The sequence below is a fragment of the Larimichthys crocea genome, chromosome XV, assembly GCF_000972845.2.
Source record: "Larimichthys crocea isolate SSNF chromosome XV, L_crocea_2.0, whole genome shotgun sequence".
Taxonomy (NCBI): domain Eukaryota; kingdom Metazoa; phylum Chordata; class Actinopteri; family Sciaenidae; genus Larimichthys; species Larimichthys crocea.
In genome coordinates, this window is record NC_040025.1 from 4,378,035 (window position 1) to 4,396,505 (window position 18,471).

Sequence of the window (18,471 nt, forward strand, 5' to 3'; positions counted from 1 at the left end):
TTGGTCCTGAAGGAGGAAGTAAAACGGGCCGTCTTTTTCCATCTACTCCAAGTTGATCAAAAATAAGATCATTGTTGCAAAGAGAGATCTCTAAGATCATTGTAAGACCCCCCCCGCTCCAGTCTCCGTCTCTCTTGTCCTGTCCTCTCTTGTCAGTGGGTTTCAGAAGAACTTCCTTGTCAGAGCTCATTAAGCAGCAGTGCAGCTGATTCAGGGTTAGTCTGGTTGATTGATCCCTAACAATCCCATTAAATGGTTCTGAAGGCTGGCAGGACCTGGGCGGCTATAGGGCTGCAGCTGGGCATCTGGAAGCTATGGGCTCTTCAACGAGGGCATTACAAGGCTCGCCCTGCCTTCAGTTCTTCATGCTACGCAGCTTAATCTCAGCAATCATGCCTTATTACTGTGCTCTACTTTTTGTTTTGTCTCTTTGCAACCACTGAAACCAAGTGAGTCGATATACTCATAGTACGTGGTGGACAGCAGGAAATTCACCATGATGTATGTGCTATACAAAGCAGAGAAAGCTATAGCTGCAGAAAAAGTCAGTTTCAGTTTCATCAGGTTGATGTTGATGCTGATGCTAAAAACACATCAACGGTCAACCGTCCTTCCTTACCACAGGCAGGTTTGCACAGCTGGACTTGACCTCATACTCTATGTAGGCCACCTCCCCTCTTCCCTCCACCCGGCCGTCCTTGGTGTAGCAGAGATCACGAGTGGAGTCGATGTATGCATCTAGCTCATCCAGTGGGTAGACGCACAGAGCTGAGGCATCCAAGGGATTGTTGTTTGTGGAGCCGATGCGGGTGGAGAAAACTCCCAGGAGATCCTCGCCCTCCCTGTCTGTACCTTGTCCCACCTGTTGCAACAAAGGCAAGAGGGAAAAGTTAAAGACATTCACACACAGAAGAAATGTTTGAATTATTGCTCCCTACAAGAGAAGTATTCTGAAGGACTCATGCACCTGTGCAGCCTGGAGCAGGTTGTAAGTCTTGAAGGGAGAAGAAGGAGACCGGCAGACAAGAGGAACTTCCACGTAGGAATAGTAGGACGTGTCATCCAGACACACTCTGGCGGCATAGGTGCGGTACTCCCTTGATGGCGACTTGATGTCCCGGCGGTAAAACAAGAAGTACACATACGTGCGACGCGTGAACGCCTTCACGAAGTGGTGGTCGTATTCCGATAGGCGCCCGGCCACAGCCAGCTTAGCCGTCTCCTCATAGGAAAAGATGGGTTCTGAAGAAAGGTGGCGGGTGGAGATGGGCGGATGGCTGGCGGTATAGCCCCTACCCACATACATCACTGTCCGTTCTCCGCTACGAAGCCCCACCACCAGGCCCACGGTTGACACCGACGGATCATTGGCTGCGACATACTGCGTATCCACGGGCCTCTCGGTGGAGAAGAGAACCTCCTTGATGGATGTCAGGTTGCGTTTCTGGCAGGTGCCCTGGTGGATGCTGCCACAGGTGATCAACTGCGACGCCTTCGAATCCACCAGCAGTAATTTGTTGTGGTTACTGGTTCTCCTGGCCTGCGGACAGTTAAACTCAGTGACTGGGGGGAGGCAGTCTTTGCTGTCGCTCACAGGACCAGTCGTCTCCTCTTGCTCCAGCCGGAGTCCATCTGATCCATCCAGCTGGAAGAGGTGGTCCCTGGCCCCCACGTACACCGTCCCCATTGAGGGGTCCGGGTGGAGAACCAGGTGCTGGAATTCAGTGTCATTACGGGAGAAACGAGGGTAGGAGCGACCATGGGCACTGGCAGAGATGATGAGGGTGAGGAGTAAGAGCAGGGTGGAGTTCAGAGCCTTCCCATGTAGCATGGCAAATACTCTGAGGAAGAAAAACAGGATGGTTTGAGGTTTGTACTAACAGATGTTGAGGTTTAACAATATCTAATGAGGCTAAAAGCAGCATCCATATAGCTGAATATAGTCCAACTTTAGGAGTTTTAGAAATATTAGGATTAGACTGTGTAGTCAGAACCTCTTAGAAATCTAATCAAGGAAGATAATGCTCTTTTTCTTGCTAGTCTGGGCAGCCTAAGCCTGATATATCTTATTGCCCAGTGTTGTAGACCTCTACTGTTGCACTGGCTGATGCGTTTAATCAATGCCATGAACACACACTGTAGTTTATTCTGAGTCAATCCCCCATTATATCATCCTGGGGGTGTTGTTAAAGCACCAAATCCATCAACAAATACACCTTTTACTGCTGTTTGAGTAAAACTGCTTAAAACTACAGTTCCCAGGTCTTTTCATTAATTGTATTGATTTTGCAACTTTTAAAAACAGTTTAAGTAAGAACATCTCACCATCTATGTTCTTTGTTAAGCTGAAGACTTCCTCCTCACGATCACCTGGAATCATATCCCATTCCTTTCTTGTCTTGTCAGTCAATGTTGGCAACGCAGAGGATTATTCATCTGTATTCAGGATAGAGACAGAGACAGAGAGAGAGAGAGAGAGAGAGAGAGAGAGAGCGGGACAGAGACATGACTCAGAGACAGACAGCTATTTTCAAGAATCTTGTCACGTCTTGTCTTATTCATTAAAACATCGCAGCATCTAGCATATGACTACCCCCACAGTGTTTAGAACTTCACCACTGTAATGTCCACAGTATCCCTTTACAGCTGGAACATTGGAAACAACAACTCTCATTTCCCATTTCCACAGCCATCACTCAACACCTCTGAAGAGAGTGGTCTGTGGACGCTGAGAGCCTTCGCATTAGAGATAAAACCCCCTTTAATTATTGAACAGGTTCCTCGGACCTTTCACTGACCTCCCTGACAAAGGTCAGGCTGAAATAAATAAATAACTCCTGCGCACCATAGTGTATCATGCAAGCTTTAAACTGGCTTAGATACACAGAATACTATTGAAATGTATTATTTACGGCCCAACACACATAATGGAAGAAAAGAAAATGTGTAGAGAAAGCTGTGTCTCTGCTAAGACATTAGACATGCAGCGCTATCTCACCTAACTGTCCACTCCCAGGGGCTGCAACCAGGACAAAAATGAAGGGGGGTGGAACGGGAAACTGTGTGTGTGTGTGTGTGTGTGTAAGAGCCATACAGAAGCAGGTGCATGTGTCTTAGTATGTGTCTGGTAAGTGGGTGAGACTCAGGCGTCCTTTTTACTTATTCATGAGCAGAATAAGAAGTATAATAAGCAATAACCTCCACGCCCACTGTCAGAGGATTTCAGTCGTGTGTCTGTGTCTGTGTGTCAAGAGAAGTGGCCATTGCAGTCTGTTAAATAGGGCTGAAAATCCACACAGTTCAGTTCTTTGAGACGAGGGAAGACTTGTCTTTATGAAATATATATATATAAAACAAACTCTTCTCTGTGCCTCATGTTTTATTGAGTTAAATATGCTACAGTGGTGTAAGACTTGTGGTAGTGACATTAAATCTGTTGACTCACTTAACAACTGCTCTCTGGATCGCCATGAAATTCTGTTCATGTTCACCTCAGGATGAATTGTTATGACAGGTTGGTGATCTCTTAAAGGTCTCATACTGTAGAAAATGAGATTTCCATGTCATTCTTTCATTATAAAGCAGATTTAGATTCTCTATAAATACTGTCCATACTCAGAATCTGTGTCTTTCAATGAGCCGTTATGACTTCCGTCCTCAGCACCCTCAGCCATGCTCCCGATACGGCCCACCCAGACCAGCTGTCCAACCTTTTTGTTCGAGCATTAAGCATGTTATAAATTATCTCAATGCCCTGCTGTACAGGCCACAGAGCTTAGCATAGCTGTAGACCATTTAGTCCTATCAGTCAAAGATCTTAAAGCAAGACCACCATAACACCAGTGAATTAAGCCACAAGATAGAATTACAGGATAATGATAAATGCTGATGTGTAGCATAACACACAAATGGAGAAGAGCCAAAGTCAGCAACCTGATGCAATAATGTCATGTAAACAACAAGAATTTCAAAAGTTTGCTAACATTAGTCACCATTAGCTACTATTATTAGACCGTGTAAGGGTAAAGCCTTACAGGAAAGCCCCAGACTGTTATAAGGAACAATGCCTTACATGTCCTTGGAATTTGAACATTTCATTTGTAAGATGGAGATTGTGTCATTTCCCAGACCTCTCTTTCCTAGAGGTTTCATTTTTGTTACAGCTGTGTGAAATTAAAAAAGCATATTTTCTTTATAAATCACCAGTGAGGAAATTCATTCTTCATTTGATTATTATTTTTTAAACACGTGCATTGACAGAAATGTGGAGTGATGTCGTGCTTGAACCAGACAGCCTCTGGTTCTCAAGCCAAGTTCCTACATATTGAGCTACGGCCACCTACGAATTAGATAATTTGACACGTTCTGAAGCACTCTGACTTAACTCAGGATTTTTCTTGAATCACAAAGAAATAACAAACAAAGTGTGTCAAATAGATCAGGTAATTACATTTTTAATCCAGACATGTTCAGACATGTTGCCCTGTCCTGCGTCTGTAACAGAGAGCCTGGAAACAATTCTAGAGAACAATTCTCACTGCTTCTCCGAGCAGGCGTCCTCACCTGCTCTTTGACCCAACAACATGACGCAGTCAACATATTTATAGCTTACGATGACCCCATTACCATGGGAACTTCCTCTCACCAAACAGCAATGATGGCTTCCTACGAACTGCCATGAGATCAGACTGGATGACTGTGGTGTGGGACAAAGTGGAGTTGGACGGGGAGAACGTAGACACTAGAAATCCAGCTGTGGTAAAACACAAGAGGGGAAGTCCATTTGTGGATATTTATTTCAACATCTGAGACCTATTAATGCTACGCAACATTTTCACCTAATCCATCAACTAAACAACCTCATTTCAGTAGCATAAATGAGCAAGTTTACTTTTAGGCTTTTGAAGCTAATAACAAGCACAGATCCATGATTTCTGGGATTCAGATCTTTATTTAGTACATCTGGCCTTAGCCACAGATTACTACTGTGGAAGTGTTTGAATACAAATACCACTGCCACCCTTTAGAGGAGCAGAGGGGCGGTGTCTCTCATGCTCTTCACCAACAATCTCCAGAGTTCATCAGTTGTCTGGTATGCAGCATGTTCAGCCATGGGGGACAGTCCAACAACCTATAAATAACCTCTGGTAGACCATTAGGCTGTCAACTGAATTGGGGAGGGCTAAAGCGATCACACAAAGGAACTATGGAGTAAATTGTTACGTCAAATGAAAGATATCTTTCTTCTATTCAGGTGGAAAAGTTTGCACTAAAACCCACATTACCCACAGCTGCTGGCAACAGGGTGACCTACCCATCCCAATCAACAGTAGCAAACTAGTTTGTGTGTGCTGTGTGTGCCAACAAGTGTATTTATAGACCTCTATAAACCTCACAGAGTGTGGTCTCATCTGTGAACTTTTGCCCCAAACACTCCTATCTGACTGGCTTTCTCTCTCTGTCCAAGTTTATTAATCACTGAGAGAGTCTGCTGTGCAAGTTCATTCTTAAAGCTCCTAATGAGCCGTGACAGCTCACTGAACGCCTAAGACCCCATAAAAAATGTGGGATCAGCAGCACGGGGACAGTGGGGGACACTGGGCCCAGAGCCAGAGAGCATTGCCTTGCATTGTTATGTTCTGGTGGGTCGGTTGGCGTCTCGCCCCCGGGGCCCCAGATTCAGCAACACTAGCATCTGTGGATCCTGTCCAGAGAGTACAGTAGAGAGAGAGTGGCAGAGAGTGTCTGTTTGAGTTCAACAAGAGTTTCAGTGACCACACACAGGCTTCCAGTGAGGAGATACAGAGCAGACACAGGCGTTTGCCAGTAAACACTTGAGTGGACAGAGTTAAGTTGAAACAATGTCACAGAAAAGCCGGAAAATGCGAGTATTGATGCATTTAAAAGAAAACTGAGGTATTTGCTGGGTTTCCTTCTCCAAAATTCTCATGCTGGAGAAGACCAACGTTGAAGAGAAACTTCAACGGTAACACAATAGAAAAGATGTCTCCACTGCAAACCTTCTGCTCGTTATAATCACCAGCCCCCATTCCAATTAATAAAAATACACAAATTGTATGACAGTGTTCTCCTGTTCAAAAACAGGAGTCGCCTGTCTTGTAAGTATGTGCATAACCCACCATTGTTCTCCATGAAAAAATTTAAACACAGTGTTTCTGATCATGTACAATACATCCGTCTAGTTTTAGGGGTGTGTTTATTTGCGCTAAGGTAACCGCTATGAAACGATCAGAAAACCAGTTCGACTGGTCTCGTTGAAGAATCGTTGAATCATGCCTTCGAGCTGTTTACTCTAAAAAGCTGAATCTGGCTCAACTTCTCCATCACAACTACAATGCACTACCTCCACTCAAATGAATGGTGGCGTAGGTGTTTGTGACCAAACATAGGGTGACTTCAATCATTTATTCAGATAAAAGTGCACAGAACAATTAGCAAAACTTCCATGGTGGACCAAAGTGAATGAAGTGAAACAGATGAACAAAGTTAATAAACTATATTAATTATGCAGAATGAAAAAAACTTGTTTGGGGACAGTTGAATGTATAATGCAGTTTTTGACACTTCCGCATTGGCTTCACTTTCTGGCCATGGAAATAGCTGCTTGGTCTCTCAAGTCATTTTCTGTCTGTGCTCCACAGGCAATAATTAACTCTTAAAGGTTTTAAATCAAGCATTTAAAGATATGAACGAAATGTATTGTTCTCGCAATGACATTTTTTGACTCAAACATAGCTTAACCAAGTCATGTGATATTCTTCTGTGGGACACATTAAGAACAAATATTACTGCACTAAATATTAAAGAATCAACATTACAGACATTACCAATGACTATCTGTAACAATTTGGCCACAGTTCAGCACAATGACCTGACCACACATGATCAAGCCATAATAGATCTTCCAACATCTTGTTTCACATGGTCTGAAGACCAAAGAAGAGAACAGATCGCACTGGACTGCAGACTGCTTTCTGTCCTTTCAGACATCTCTAGTCGGATCAGTCGTCCCGACAGATGACCGAACCTCCAACAAACAAGCCACTGTGAGTGTGAACCCAACCGTCACTGTCAGTGAACCTAAACACACAAAACACACCCAATTCTTTTTTCCACTCTAGCGGAGACCAAAATCAACAAACAGGAGGCTTGAACACACCCTTTATGTCACTTCCAGTCCATATTTGCATCCACTACGTACGTTCACATACAGTGGAGTTGTTCGTTGCCCTACTTAGATGGTTAGATCAGCGAAGGAGCTAATATTATGAGAGGCAGATGTACACATGCTTGGCCCCTTTCCATTTCCGTCGCCTTCGTTAGGGTCAATGGCCATCTCTCTCCCCTCAGTTCACATGCAGACACAGAGGGTCTCTCTCTAGGTCCCTCCGGTGTGCTGAAGGGGCTCTCTGTCTGCCGCTGGAGGGAATAGTGTCTCTTTCACAGCTCTCCGACCGAGTGGCTGCCCTGAACGGACACAGGATAAAAGCCACTTCCCTTGGAAAGAGAGTCTACACACACACACACATCTACAGAAGTGCAGAGACACAACACACTTTTTCATGTTCAGACACACACACACCCACCCACCCACACACACACGCTCAGGCCGTTTTTATGACAGGATCTTTTCACCCTGGAGACAGTAACGCTCTCCCTGGGAAAAGCAGGTGTTAAGCCTAGCTGCTTGGTACAGAATGACACGCACAACCAAACCAATCTATTATTGATGATCTATCATAATCTCTATTCTATACATGAGCAACGATCAACACACCAGCTTGTTTTCACATAATGCATCATCAGTGGAGGCCAAAAAGTCGATTTATGATACGCCAGCAACTTCATCAATATGCGAGTGTGTAAAAGAGGAAACAAAGCACCTTTAACTCACTTTCCGGAAGGCTCAATATTAAATAATTCAAAAGGCACTGACTGAATACATGACATGTCACATGTTGGAAAAGCAAACAAAAAACAGGTGTAAAATGAAAGATGGCTGAATTCCATTTAGCTGCTTCAGTTTCAAGTCCTGGTTTTGTTCACCATCACATCGACAAAAATCACATGAAACCTGGAGTTTTCAGTCAAAATGGCTGGGTAGGAAAATCCTATATGGTACATCATCAACTGATAAATTGTGAAATAGCTCAGGAATTATTAAAAGCACTTTTTTGTGCCAATCATTGAAATTTTAATTTAAAAAAATGTTGTTTTTTTCAACATTCTGGTTTCATTTTATGGTGGAATAAGATGTCAAATGTCAGCCAATCATATGTCCTCTGCTTCTTTTAGCAAGCCTGACCAAAGACATTCTACAACAGACTATATTCTATAATAGACAACGGCCTCCTCACCCCTGATCTCCAAATCCTGTCGGAGACAGTTCATAAAGTTCTTTACATTCTAGTTCAGTTGTTATAGATCATCTTTGGGAAACCTGACTGACGATTCAGAACTGACAAAGAGAAGAAATGCCTGTGCTGCTTCTGAGACAGGTCTGCAACATGGCTCATTTCCTCCTGATCTGTCTGAAAAACTAAATTTTAGAAGAATGTTCAGAAGATGCGTGACTTGTAGTCCAAATGATTCTACTTGTGCTAACTGAAGAAGGTTAGTGCGCTTGGTTTATGACTCAGCATCAAAATGGACAGACCGGGTCAAGTGTCCTTACGTAGGAAGAATGCTAGTTTTAAATTAAATCACTTTTTCAAAATAAAAGCCTATAATCAAAACGTGAACCAAAATGTTATTCAATTATTTCATAATTCATCATTTCTTTTCATATATTTTACTGTCTTGAGTCATATGATTATTCATTTCCTGTCGGATTCTATCATATGGAACTGAGACTTTAAACATTTTCACATCCTGCAAAATCTGATGTAAATAAATCGAATTACCTCTTATCTAATATTAAAAAAGAAGATCATTTCATATTTCTTTATGGAGGTGTTATCTAATAGGAGAGCAGCCTAAGGCCTTCATCTTAAGGTGCAGCCGATGTCTCTGAGCACATGACATCACTCGTCGGACCTTCTGACCCTCAATGGTGGTGGGAGAAACGGGAGACTTGTGCTGTCAGGGAAATATGACAGAGTGGAACTGATGGTGCTGTAATTCTTCAGTTCAACGTTGAACAGGCAACAAGGATCAAAGAGAGAGCGAGAGAGATAGCAAGAATGAATGAATGAAAATGATTGACAATAACAGCTGAGGCCTAATTTAACTTTTAACTAGGGACAGTCAAACGACTGAAATATGGCCACTTTATAAGCATGTCTGTTATACATGTTTGGATACATGCCGTTAATACATGTAGTGACTGTGAACCAAAAGAAAAACAGAGCCATGTAATAACATTAAGATAATGACAGTGAGAAACGCATCTGCTTTCATGCACCGGTGCTGGTTATGTGCTTTCTTTATCTTGCACGTGTGTGTGTGTGAGACAGATCGTGTTAAGTGACTGCTGGTCAGATCCTTAGAAAGAGCCTCTGCTGACAGGGTTGGACCACAACAGCGCGGACAGCAGCCAACAAATCCTGCCACAATTACAGACCTCAGTCCTCGGGGGCCTCCCAAAGGAGAGTCAGCTAGTCGGCCACAGTGAATGACAACGTGAGAAAAAGGGAGGAATGGATGATAAAGCAAAAAAACAAACAAACAAAAAAAAACTTGGACTGAGCCAATGTTTTGCTAGCTGGAGGGCACTTTGCTTTAAGTCTTTTTAAGATGAATGTGCATATATAAACCTGTGCTGAAGGAATGCAGGGCTGCAGAGCATTCTTAAATGTAAAGCATATGTGATGGAGATGTATCTGCGTATTTGGAGATGAAGAGACAATCCTTCCGTCCACACTGGATTTGTAAAGCATGAACATTGCAGCTGTTCATAACTCAGGTAGTTTAGGTCTGACCTCATGTCCTCCTCCCTGTGCATTTATATTCCATTCAAAGAATTGAACTTCTGTTAATCAAAATAAAAACAATCTGTTTCGTTTTATAAAGAAATGTTTGAAAATTTCAGAATCTTTCACTTTCTTGTCAAGAGTTTGATGAGAAGATCAAAACTATCTCACATGCAGCTGCAGCCAGGAGATAGCTACTCTAACTTAGCATTATGACTGAGAGCAGATGGAATCAGCTGGCCTGGCACTGGCATGGGGGGAATTTAAATTTAAAGTTTAACGACTGCTTCTAATAAAAGACATGAAAGTGAGTGGTTCTGACTCTCCAAAAAGTTGACCTATTCCTTTAAACTCAAGCAAACCTGACTATTCAACAATGAATATTCAACAATTCAACACTGAACTCAGTGATGTAGACTACAGTAGTCTTGCCTTAACACCTAAAATACACTGCATGCGGAACGGCTGAGAAACAGGTCTGCTCCAGAACGACAGCATACTCTGCTGTCCGCCAACTCACACATAATCTGTTTGTGATGCACATGGGTGTGGCCACTGAATGTCGCGAGAATGCACAAGATCTCGCCGGCTGTAGTCTCTTTGACTCCTGCAATGGCATCTTTTTTTCTGGTGTCCTTGTGTCTTGGTGTCATAAATCAGAAACCAGAATCAACTCCTCATCCATGGTGTCGATGGGGTGAAAAGACGCCTGAAACCCTCTGACCTGTTGACTTCAGGTCGGCCCCGCCCATTATGACGCGTTCTTGTAATGAAACTAGATCCGTATTTTATTTTGAAAAATCAACCGGGGTCTTATTTTGTATTTTGTAGCCAATTTCCTTCCCACAATCTGCTCTGTGCTAAATTTATGCGCCGTGCTCCGGGGTCAGTGAAAAATAGAAGCTCTACGTATGTGTTGCGGAGGGCTGCCGGTCGCCGCAGTCGTTCCGGAGCCGTGACGCAGCGGGGATGGAGACTGTGTGAGCTGACACATTGACTAAAATTGAAACCTATCGGCGACAAGGCCGTTCTGGAGCCGTTCTGCATGCAGTGCATTTTAGGGATACGTGTCAAATATATCAGGACCAGCGCTGAGCTGAAAAGTAACAATGTTTAAAGATGTTTATAACATTTGTAAGTTGAAATATTACTCATGATTAAAGGAAATAGTTCAGACAGTGATTGAGGTTTAAAGCTTTTGGAAATGTGGCTTGAAATAATAAAAATGCAGATATGATATCAAAGCTGGATGTCTCATTAAACATCCACAAAAAGCGGAGTAAAAATAAACATTCAATTTAATTAAAAATTACATTTTGCTCTTTAAACCACTTCTCAAGACGGTGGAGGCGTGGCAGGTCCCATTTTGATGGACATCTTCCTCAGGAGAACTGAAGCTAAGAGATGTAAAGTGAAGCTTTTATGTGAATTTATGCTCTCCTCGAAGCCACCAGACCAAACTCCTTTGACAAAAACATTAATTTTACCAGAATATTTTCACATCTAGCTGCTGAATCGAAGACAGAGTTTGTTCAAGAGTTGTTTTGGTATACTGTTGTTGCCTCAGGTTGTATGGGTTTGTTTTGTTGGACGACTGACATGGATGTTTTTATGATTGGTTTGCAGCATTAATTGTGTAATATTCAGAATAAATGTCAACACCAATTTCAACCTCAGTATCAGGAAAGTTTACAAAAACATGACAACATTTCGAATTTAAACTTATTTCTAATACCTTTTAGATGCTTGATATTATGTACATAAAATCAAAAATACACAGTTAGAAGGCTGTTATGAATTTGGCTTTAAAACTACTTCACTGAACCTGTCCTGTTATTTTCCAGAGCTATTACCATAGTAAAGAGGGAAAAATGAACAGACACAGTTCATTTGCATCCCGTCCAAAGCAAAGACAAAGGAAGCTTAAATAGCTTGTCTGTGGCCAGTTTGCGGCTTGAATTTAGCCCGGCCATATGCTCGGGTAAAGCATCACGTCATCGAGGACGCGCTGGTATGGTCATTGTGTGGCAGAATGCTAAGGAGGTGGCAGTGGGACGTGCATGCGTATTCATTTGTTTGTGGATGGTCTGCATACATTACCACCTACGACTTGTACAGCCACATGTCCACTCCGAGTCACACACACACACACACACACACACACACATGCACGCACATACACACACACATACAGCCGCCTCTTCTTTCACAGCACTCAATAGCCTGAGAAAGCCCTTTGTCGTCCTTCGTTGTCGTGACGACGTGCCTGGGTCGAGTGAATAGAGAGTGGAGGTCTAGCTCTCCCGGTCTGTGGGCATTTTAATCAGCTTGTCACACTGTCTGTGGTCTAACTCCACTCGGGCTCTCCTCTGTCCCCCTGTGAGGCCACAGACGCTTCTGAGCTATTTTCTCTGAGTCTGATTTTCTACTCCGTTATTGAATTACACAGTCGACAATGGAAAAGAAAAGTGCCACATCCAGCCACAAAACCAATGATAGTGAACCACAGCATTATTGCTAATATGTCTGGACTGAGGACAGAAAATATGGTCTGCTCTCTGCCCATGCTCCAGTTTAATAAGTTTTATGGTTATGAAAGATGCAGTATGTCTTCAAAAGCCCAGAATAAGCCTAAAGACCCCCCTCAATCTATTCCCAGAGGAACTTATTGCTGGATGTTTGAGTTTGGAGCGAGGATCTAAGAACATGATTTGTTTTATTCATGAATGAGTTTGCAGCTCATGACCCCTGGCGAACCTTTGACTCATAACATGCTAAGCAGAGCCCAGTTCAGGCATCCCCCCCCCCCCCCTCCCACCCTCCCTTCTCAACAAATCCTCTCGCCTGTCTCTCCCTCCCTGGCCACCGTGCCTGGTATCTGCGGCGCCTATCTGGATGCCACGCATTTTCTAAATGTTTAGTCAGGGATTCTTTGCGGCTGTTGTCCCTGCAGGACTGCTGGTGATAAATAGGCCGGCATTATATCATTACATCATTCCTTGACTAGGAAAATATACTCTTGAGGTTAGACCAGACCAGTCTCTTAAAAGTTGAACTTGAGATTTGAATTCTTCTCATTTTAAGCTCAAGCTAAATATAATGATACTGCAGCTCATGATTTTCCATTTTTGAAGAGGAAACATCTTTTTTAGGACATATTTGAGTGAGAAAAAAACAACAAATAAGCTTGAAGCCACTGAGTGGGTAGACCCATTTCCCAAAGCAATGGTTGACATTTGAGAGCCGGCACTGCAAGAAGTCCCTCTGTCAAATATTTAGTGCTCGTATCATACTGTAGATCCAAGGACTACTAATCACCATAAACAAGTATATGTGTATGAATGCAGAATCTGTAGGCAAGGGACCAAGATTTTAGCATCGGAAGCGTACTTGTCTCCATTTGTAGTCCGAAAAATATTGACCAATCACATTGAAGTAGGCTTTGATTGCAACAGTCAGTGTAAGAAGTACATCGGCTGAAATACAAACATTAAATCATCAGCTATCGTCTGATGACGATTCAGAGAAACTCTAGTCCCGGATACAGTCATCCCTCGCTATATCGCGGTTCACATTTCGCGGACTTGCTGTTTCGCGGATTTTTTTAGTTTAATTTTGCATGTTTTTTTTTACAGCGTACTGTACAGTATAAACGCGCATTGTGTTCTGTGTCCTGATTGGCTAAGGGAGAACCACACGTGTTCTGCGTCCTGATTATTTAAGGGAGTACTGTACAAAATGCGTGTAAAAAGGTGTATAAAAGTGTGTGGTTAGGGGTTTTACGGCCTTAAAACATGTATAATAATCGTAAAACTTACTTCGCGGATTTCGTTTATTGCGGGTTATTTTTAGAACGTATCCCCCGCGATAAACGAGGGACCACTGTATTCGTTTTCCGGATATCCGCTGGCGAATCATTAACCGTTCCCCGCAGGAATCATAAATCATCATCAGTTGATAGCTGGTGGATTCCGAGTTTTGCCGTGTAAAACAACAAACATTAGGACAACATTGTGCTGTTAGCAAAAAGTTTGCAAACTAGACTAACAAACGCCATATGTACATTTAGAAATTGAAAAATAGTTAACCTACCTTGCTAATGTTAGCACTGGTTCCCAATAAACCTTATATCAATACCTGCGCAACCATCAGCAGCTCTTACATTATAAAAAAGGCAAAGGCTTTCATTGTTCCGTATACCGTGATGGCAAATGACCAGGCTTGTTACAGAATGTTTAAATCAAACATAACCTTAACCCAGTAAATGACTTTTAATTTCAGTTTGAATTCAATGACTTCCTAATGAGCACCTGCTTCTTCATCAGCAAAGCTATAAATTGCAGCCACTAAATATATTAGCTAATTGAAATATACTCCAAGAGAAATACAGGTTGATATGCTTGTGAGCTTTATGTATTTTGAAGTAGTGCCAACTGGTGCTTCGCAGTCAGCAGAGTTGAAAGCAGTGACCTGAACTTGCTACCCTATTGGCAGCCGGATGAAAGAGCTGTTGTGGGGTCAGTTCTGCTAACACAGTGACTCTCTGTCTGTCTGGTGAAAAAACAACTATCAGCATGGGCGTCTGCAACCTTTAAGGTGTTTGCGTGTGCAGCTCAGCCATGAAATACATAAAGATTTCTACTAGGATCTATTAGCGTGAATATAAAACATGATGGCGAGTTGTTCTAAGTCAAAGTCGAGTCGATGGTGAGATATTTCTAAAAGCACCTCCTGTTTTTCCTCAGCTTTTGTTTCTACTTGGTTACCTGACTGTTCAACCACAGGAAAAACAATATATCGGCACTTGGCCTCAGTGACTCACTGGTTGGTCACTTCGGTGTGCATGCATGCAAAGCCTGCCTACTTTCATCCCAGACACGTTTCATCTGCAGCCAGGGCACTCATGCAGACATAATCCGACTCATTCCCTAAAAGGGGACCAGTGACAGGCGTTCCTAATTCACATTTCATTCCCCCCATCACACTCTACAGTCCTACGGGGATTTAGCTCACAGGGTAGCTACTGGTGGGTACTTCCTGGTCCCAGTGTGGTCCTTATACAAGATGGAAACGGCTGGTTAAACAAGCTTTAAAGATGCTAACAAAAGCCAGCCAGGAAACAGCTCCTTAAGTGGAAATAAATCTATAAATCTGATTGAGCTGATGATCCGGGAACGTGTCTCAGGGTATATTTGCCCACAAGTGGAGTGAACAGCTCATTTAGGAAACACTGATGTCATGTAACACTTGCTGTTTTAAATTGATCTCTAATAAAGAAGATTTAGAAAGATACAATACTTAAATATTACAGTGATTTAAAGTTTTTGTGATTGCGTCACCACCAATAAATATAATACAAAGTCCAACAAGACTAAGTGCTGTTTTAAACATGCCTGTGTGCTCACAATCACAATGCTCATGTGTTGATGTTAGCAGGTGTAATGCTTAACATGTCCACTGTATTAATTTAGTGTGTTAGGGTAGGAGACGGAACGATTAGCTGTTTAATTGATGGAAAAAATCAAAACAGACAACGGTCACTTTTCTTTTGATAATCGATTCATCTTTAGACTCATCTTTTAAGTAAAACTGCTTCATTTTTCCCAACTCTGTCGCTGTCTGAAGGACATTTCATGCCAATAAATTCATGCCAGATATCTCAGTCTGGAAGTAGAAGTAGTGACCAACCAACATTGCCATCCATAAAGCAGCATTCCTAGTGCAGCTAAAGACATTCCAGTTATGATGGTTTTTATTATTGTGTCAAGACACAAACAATCTCTAAATCAGTCAGATAAGGTCTGATGATGACATAGCTTCCGGGGCAAGGGCCAGTGTATCTGTTATTGAGGCCAAAACTTCCTCTGCAGTCCAATGATCAGCTTTATACACAAGAATGACAAGTAATGACAAAGTAACATTTCTGCTAATGTCTATAAACAGATATCTGAATATGAATGCAGATAACTTACTACTAAAAAGATAAATCATATCAGACAATAGCTAATGGGTTTTGCTCTCCACACGGACTGTTGCAAACAAAGCCCGCTCAAACGTGACTGGTCAATACAACTCCAAATGGAAACCAGAACAGGAGGAAAATGTTGGTCCCTCACCTACAGATACTGCTTTATTTGCTTTGTATGCAGATATCTGTTGATCAAGATTAAGACACCACAAATGCAGCACACACGATCAAACAAGTCCAACAAAAATGAAGAATACAACTCTGCATGTCTTCAGTTTTGCATGTAGCTGCACTGCTGTGGAGAACACTCCACCGTGACAGTACATGAAGTGCAGGAAACTAACTAGAGAAGACAAAATGGTCCGATCACAATATTTTGATCATGTCCTGTTTCCTCTTTCTCTTTTATATTCTAAATTATTTCAGCTCATTGAGCTCCAGAAGAGCTGGTGGTTTTGAGTGTAGGCAGGTGGGCGTGACATCCTGGCCTTCTGTCAACAAGCCGTGTGACGGACAGCTTCATTAGAAAGAAAATGGACGCACCCCCTCGGACCGCCTTTGCCACCCCCACCCCCCTCTTCATCCCCCCCTCCGTCCCTGCACCCCACCCCTTAGCTTCCTGGGATTGGGAGAGACGACAAACCGAGCAGGTCTTTTTTAGAGTGGGAGGTCTTCAATTGTCAAACGCTTAATAGACTGCGCTCTCTCCATCTTGCTCAGGAGCATGCACGTGAGAGCCGGACGTGCACACAATGAACACACACACACAGTATCCCAGTATCTGAATCTCTGGCAGAAAATCAAAGATGATTGATGAGTGGAGTCTGGCTGTGTTGAAGGTCTGAGGTGTGTGATTGTGATCCAGGGACAAAGGAATCATTGCCAAAGGTTAAGCGCACGATAAAACCTTCAGGAAAGCAGGGAGAGCATTCTCGATGTCATTAATCACACGAGCCCGCTCTTTTCACTCACTTGTCATCTTTTTCTATTAGTTATGTCATCATTGTCGCTGGGAATCAGCTATAAAAATCTGCCTCAAAGTCCAATGAAAGCACAATTAAATATGGCGGGAGACAATGTGTTACTTTAAAGATGGCCATGCTGCAACCGACTGTGTCTCCAAGAGGGAGCACGGCTTCAAATTAGAAAATCTCGCCAGCCAAACTGCATGGAGGGGTCTTTGTTCGAGGAGGGGCACAGGCATGGACCCAACACTAATATGGCTAATGGCTTAGAGAACCCCACTGCTTCTTTAATTGAAGCTGGCTCACCGACGTCCAGTGGGGAGAGAGAGGAGAGGGCGAGATAAGAAAACAGCAAAGGAGAGGGTGAGACTGGGGAGAGGGTGAGGTTTAACTCTGATCTTAGAAAGAAAGGTGGGGCTGTGAGGGGGATGCAGAAGGGTGTGTGTGTGTGTGTGGTGGGGTGGGTGTGGGGATGTAGCCAATCAGGATTTCCCCTGAGCTCTCAGGACACCTGGGATCATCAATGATTGATCAAACTAGAGGGTTTAACCAAGGGAGAGGTGGGTTAAAAAAAACACACACACACACACACACACATACAGACTGAAGGGGTGAAAATACAAAGGAGTGTGTGTGTGTGAGTGGGTGATAATGAGAAGGAGAGGGAGTTAGGGAGAGAGGGGGAAGCAGAAATGGAAAAGTAAAAGGCCAGATTCAGCTCACTCTTAGTAACCCTGAGAGACCCGGCATGGCTTTAGCAGACAAACGATCCACATTAACCGGAACACACAAACATCAGCTCTGTCACAGTGACACAGTCTTTAAACAGCAAATATCATTATGATTTTAACCGCCTACTTCAGATGTTTGCCATAACTTGTGTTCATTATAGCAACAGCTTCAGGACATGGGGACTCATGACTCGGCTTGTTTGGCATCCACTGTGGCCATGAAACTGCTGTGTCAGACAGGTTCAAACTAATCCAACACAAAGTGAAAATGAAAGTTATCTAAGAGGCCTCCAGTGGCTGAAAGGAAACTAAGTAAATTTACTTTAACATGTCACAACTGCATGTGTGAAAAAAGTTGTACAAAGCCTGGTAAATTGCCTCGAGTGATGTCACTTGAGTCACTTCTGTAGCCCGCCGCACGGCTCTCCTTGAGGCTACATTAGCTGCTACTGGCATACCACGCCTAAATCTCCAATTAAAGTGTTTGGAGGGGCGGTCGGTAGCGTAGTGGGCTGTGCGGCTGTCCCGTGCGTAGAGGCTACAGTCCTCGCTGCAGCTGGCCCCGGTTCGAATCCCGCATCGGACGGCCCCTTACTGCGTGTCATTCCCCCTCTCTCTGCCCCCTGCTTCCTGTCTATCTTCAGCTGTGGCACCATTTTATTTATATATTCTCATTTTATGTTACATTTCACTACGCTTAAGAGAGAAACATTGCACCTTTTACTTCACTAGGACGGTTTGATTTAAATCACTATTCAAGGCCCAAAGAGAACCTTTGATTTGTTTTTTGTACTTTCCTACTCCACAAATCATCTCAAGACACACCCAGATACATTTTGTTACACTAGGTCAAGTGCTACTGGACTAAACAACCA

General features: G+C 43.1%; 1 protein-coding gene across 2 annotated transcripts in view; it reads right to left on the minus strand.

Moving 5' to 3' along the window:
• Positions 1–18,471, minus strand: part of plxnb1a (plexin b1a) — a 60,762-nt gene that overhangs the window by 25,341 nt on the left and 16,950 nt on the right. For both annotated transcript variants that reach the window (XM_019266430.2, XM_019266429.2), the window contains exons 2-4: positions 2,326–2,436; positions 968–1,841; positions 620–862 (exon numbers count right to left, since the gene is read on the minus strand). In XM_019266430.2, coding sequence (XP_019121975.2) covers positions 620–862; positions 968–1,831 — 1,107 coding nt within the window. In that variant the 5' untranslated portion in view covers positions 1,832–1,841; positions 2,326–2,436. The remainder of the gene's footprint in view (positions 1–619; positions 863–967; positions 1,842–2,325; positions 2,437–18,471) is intronic.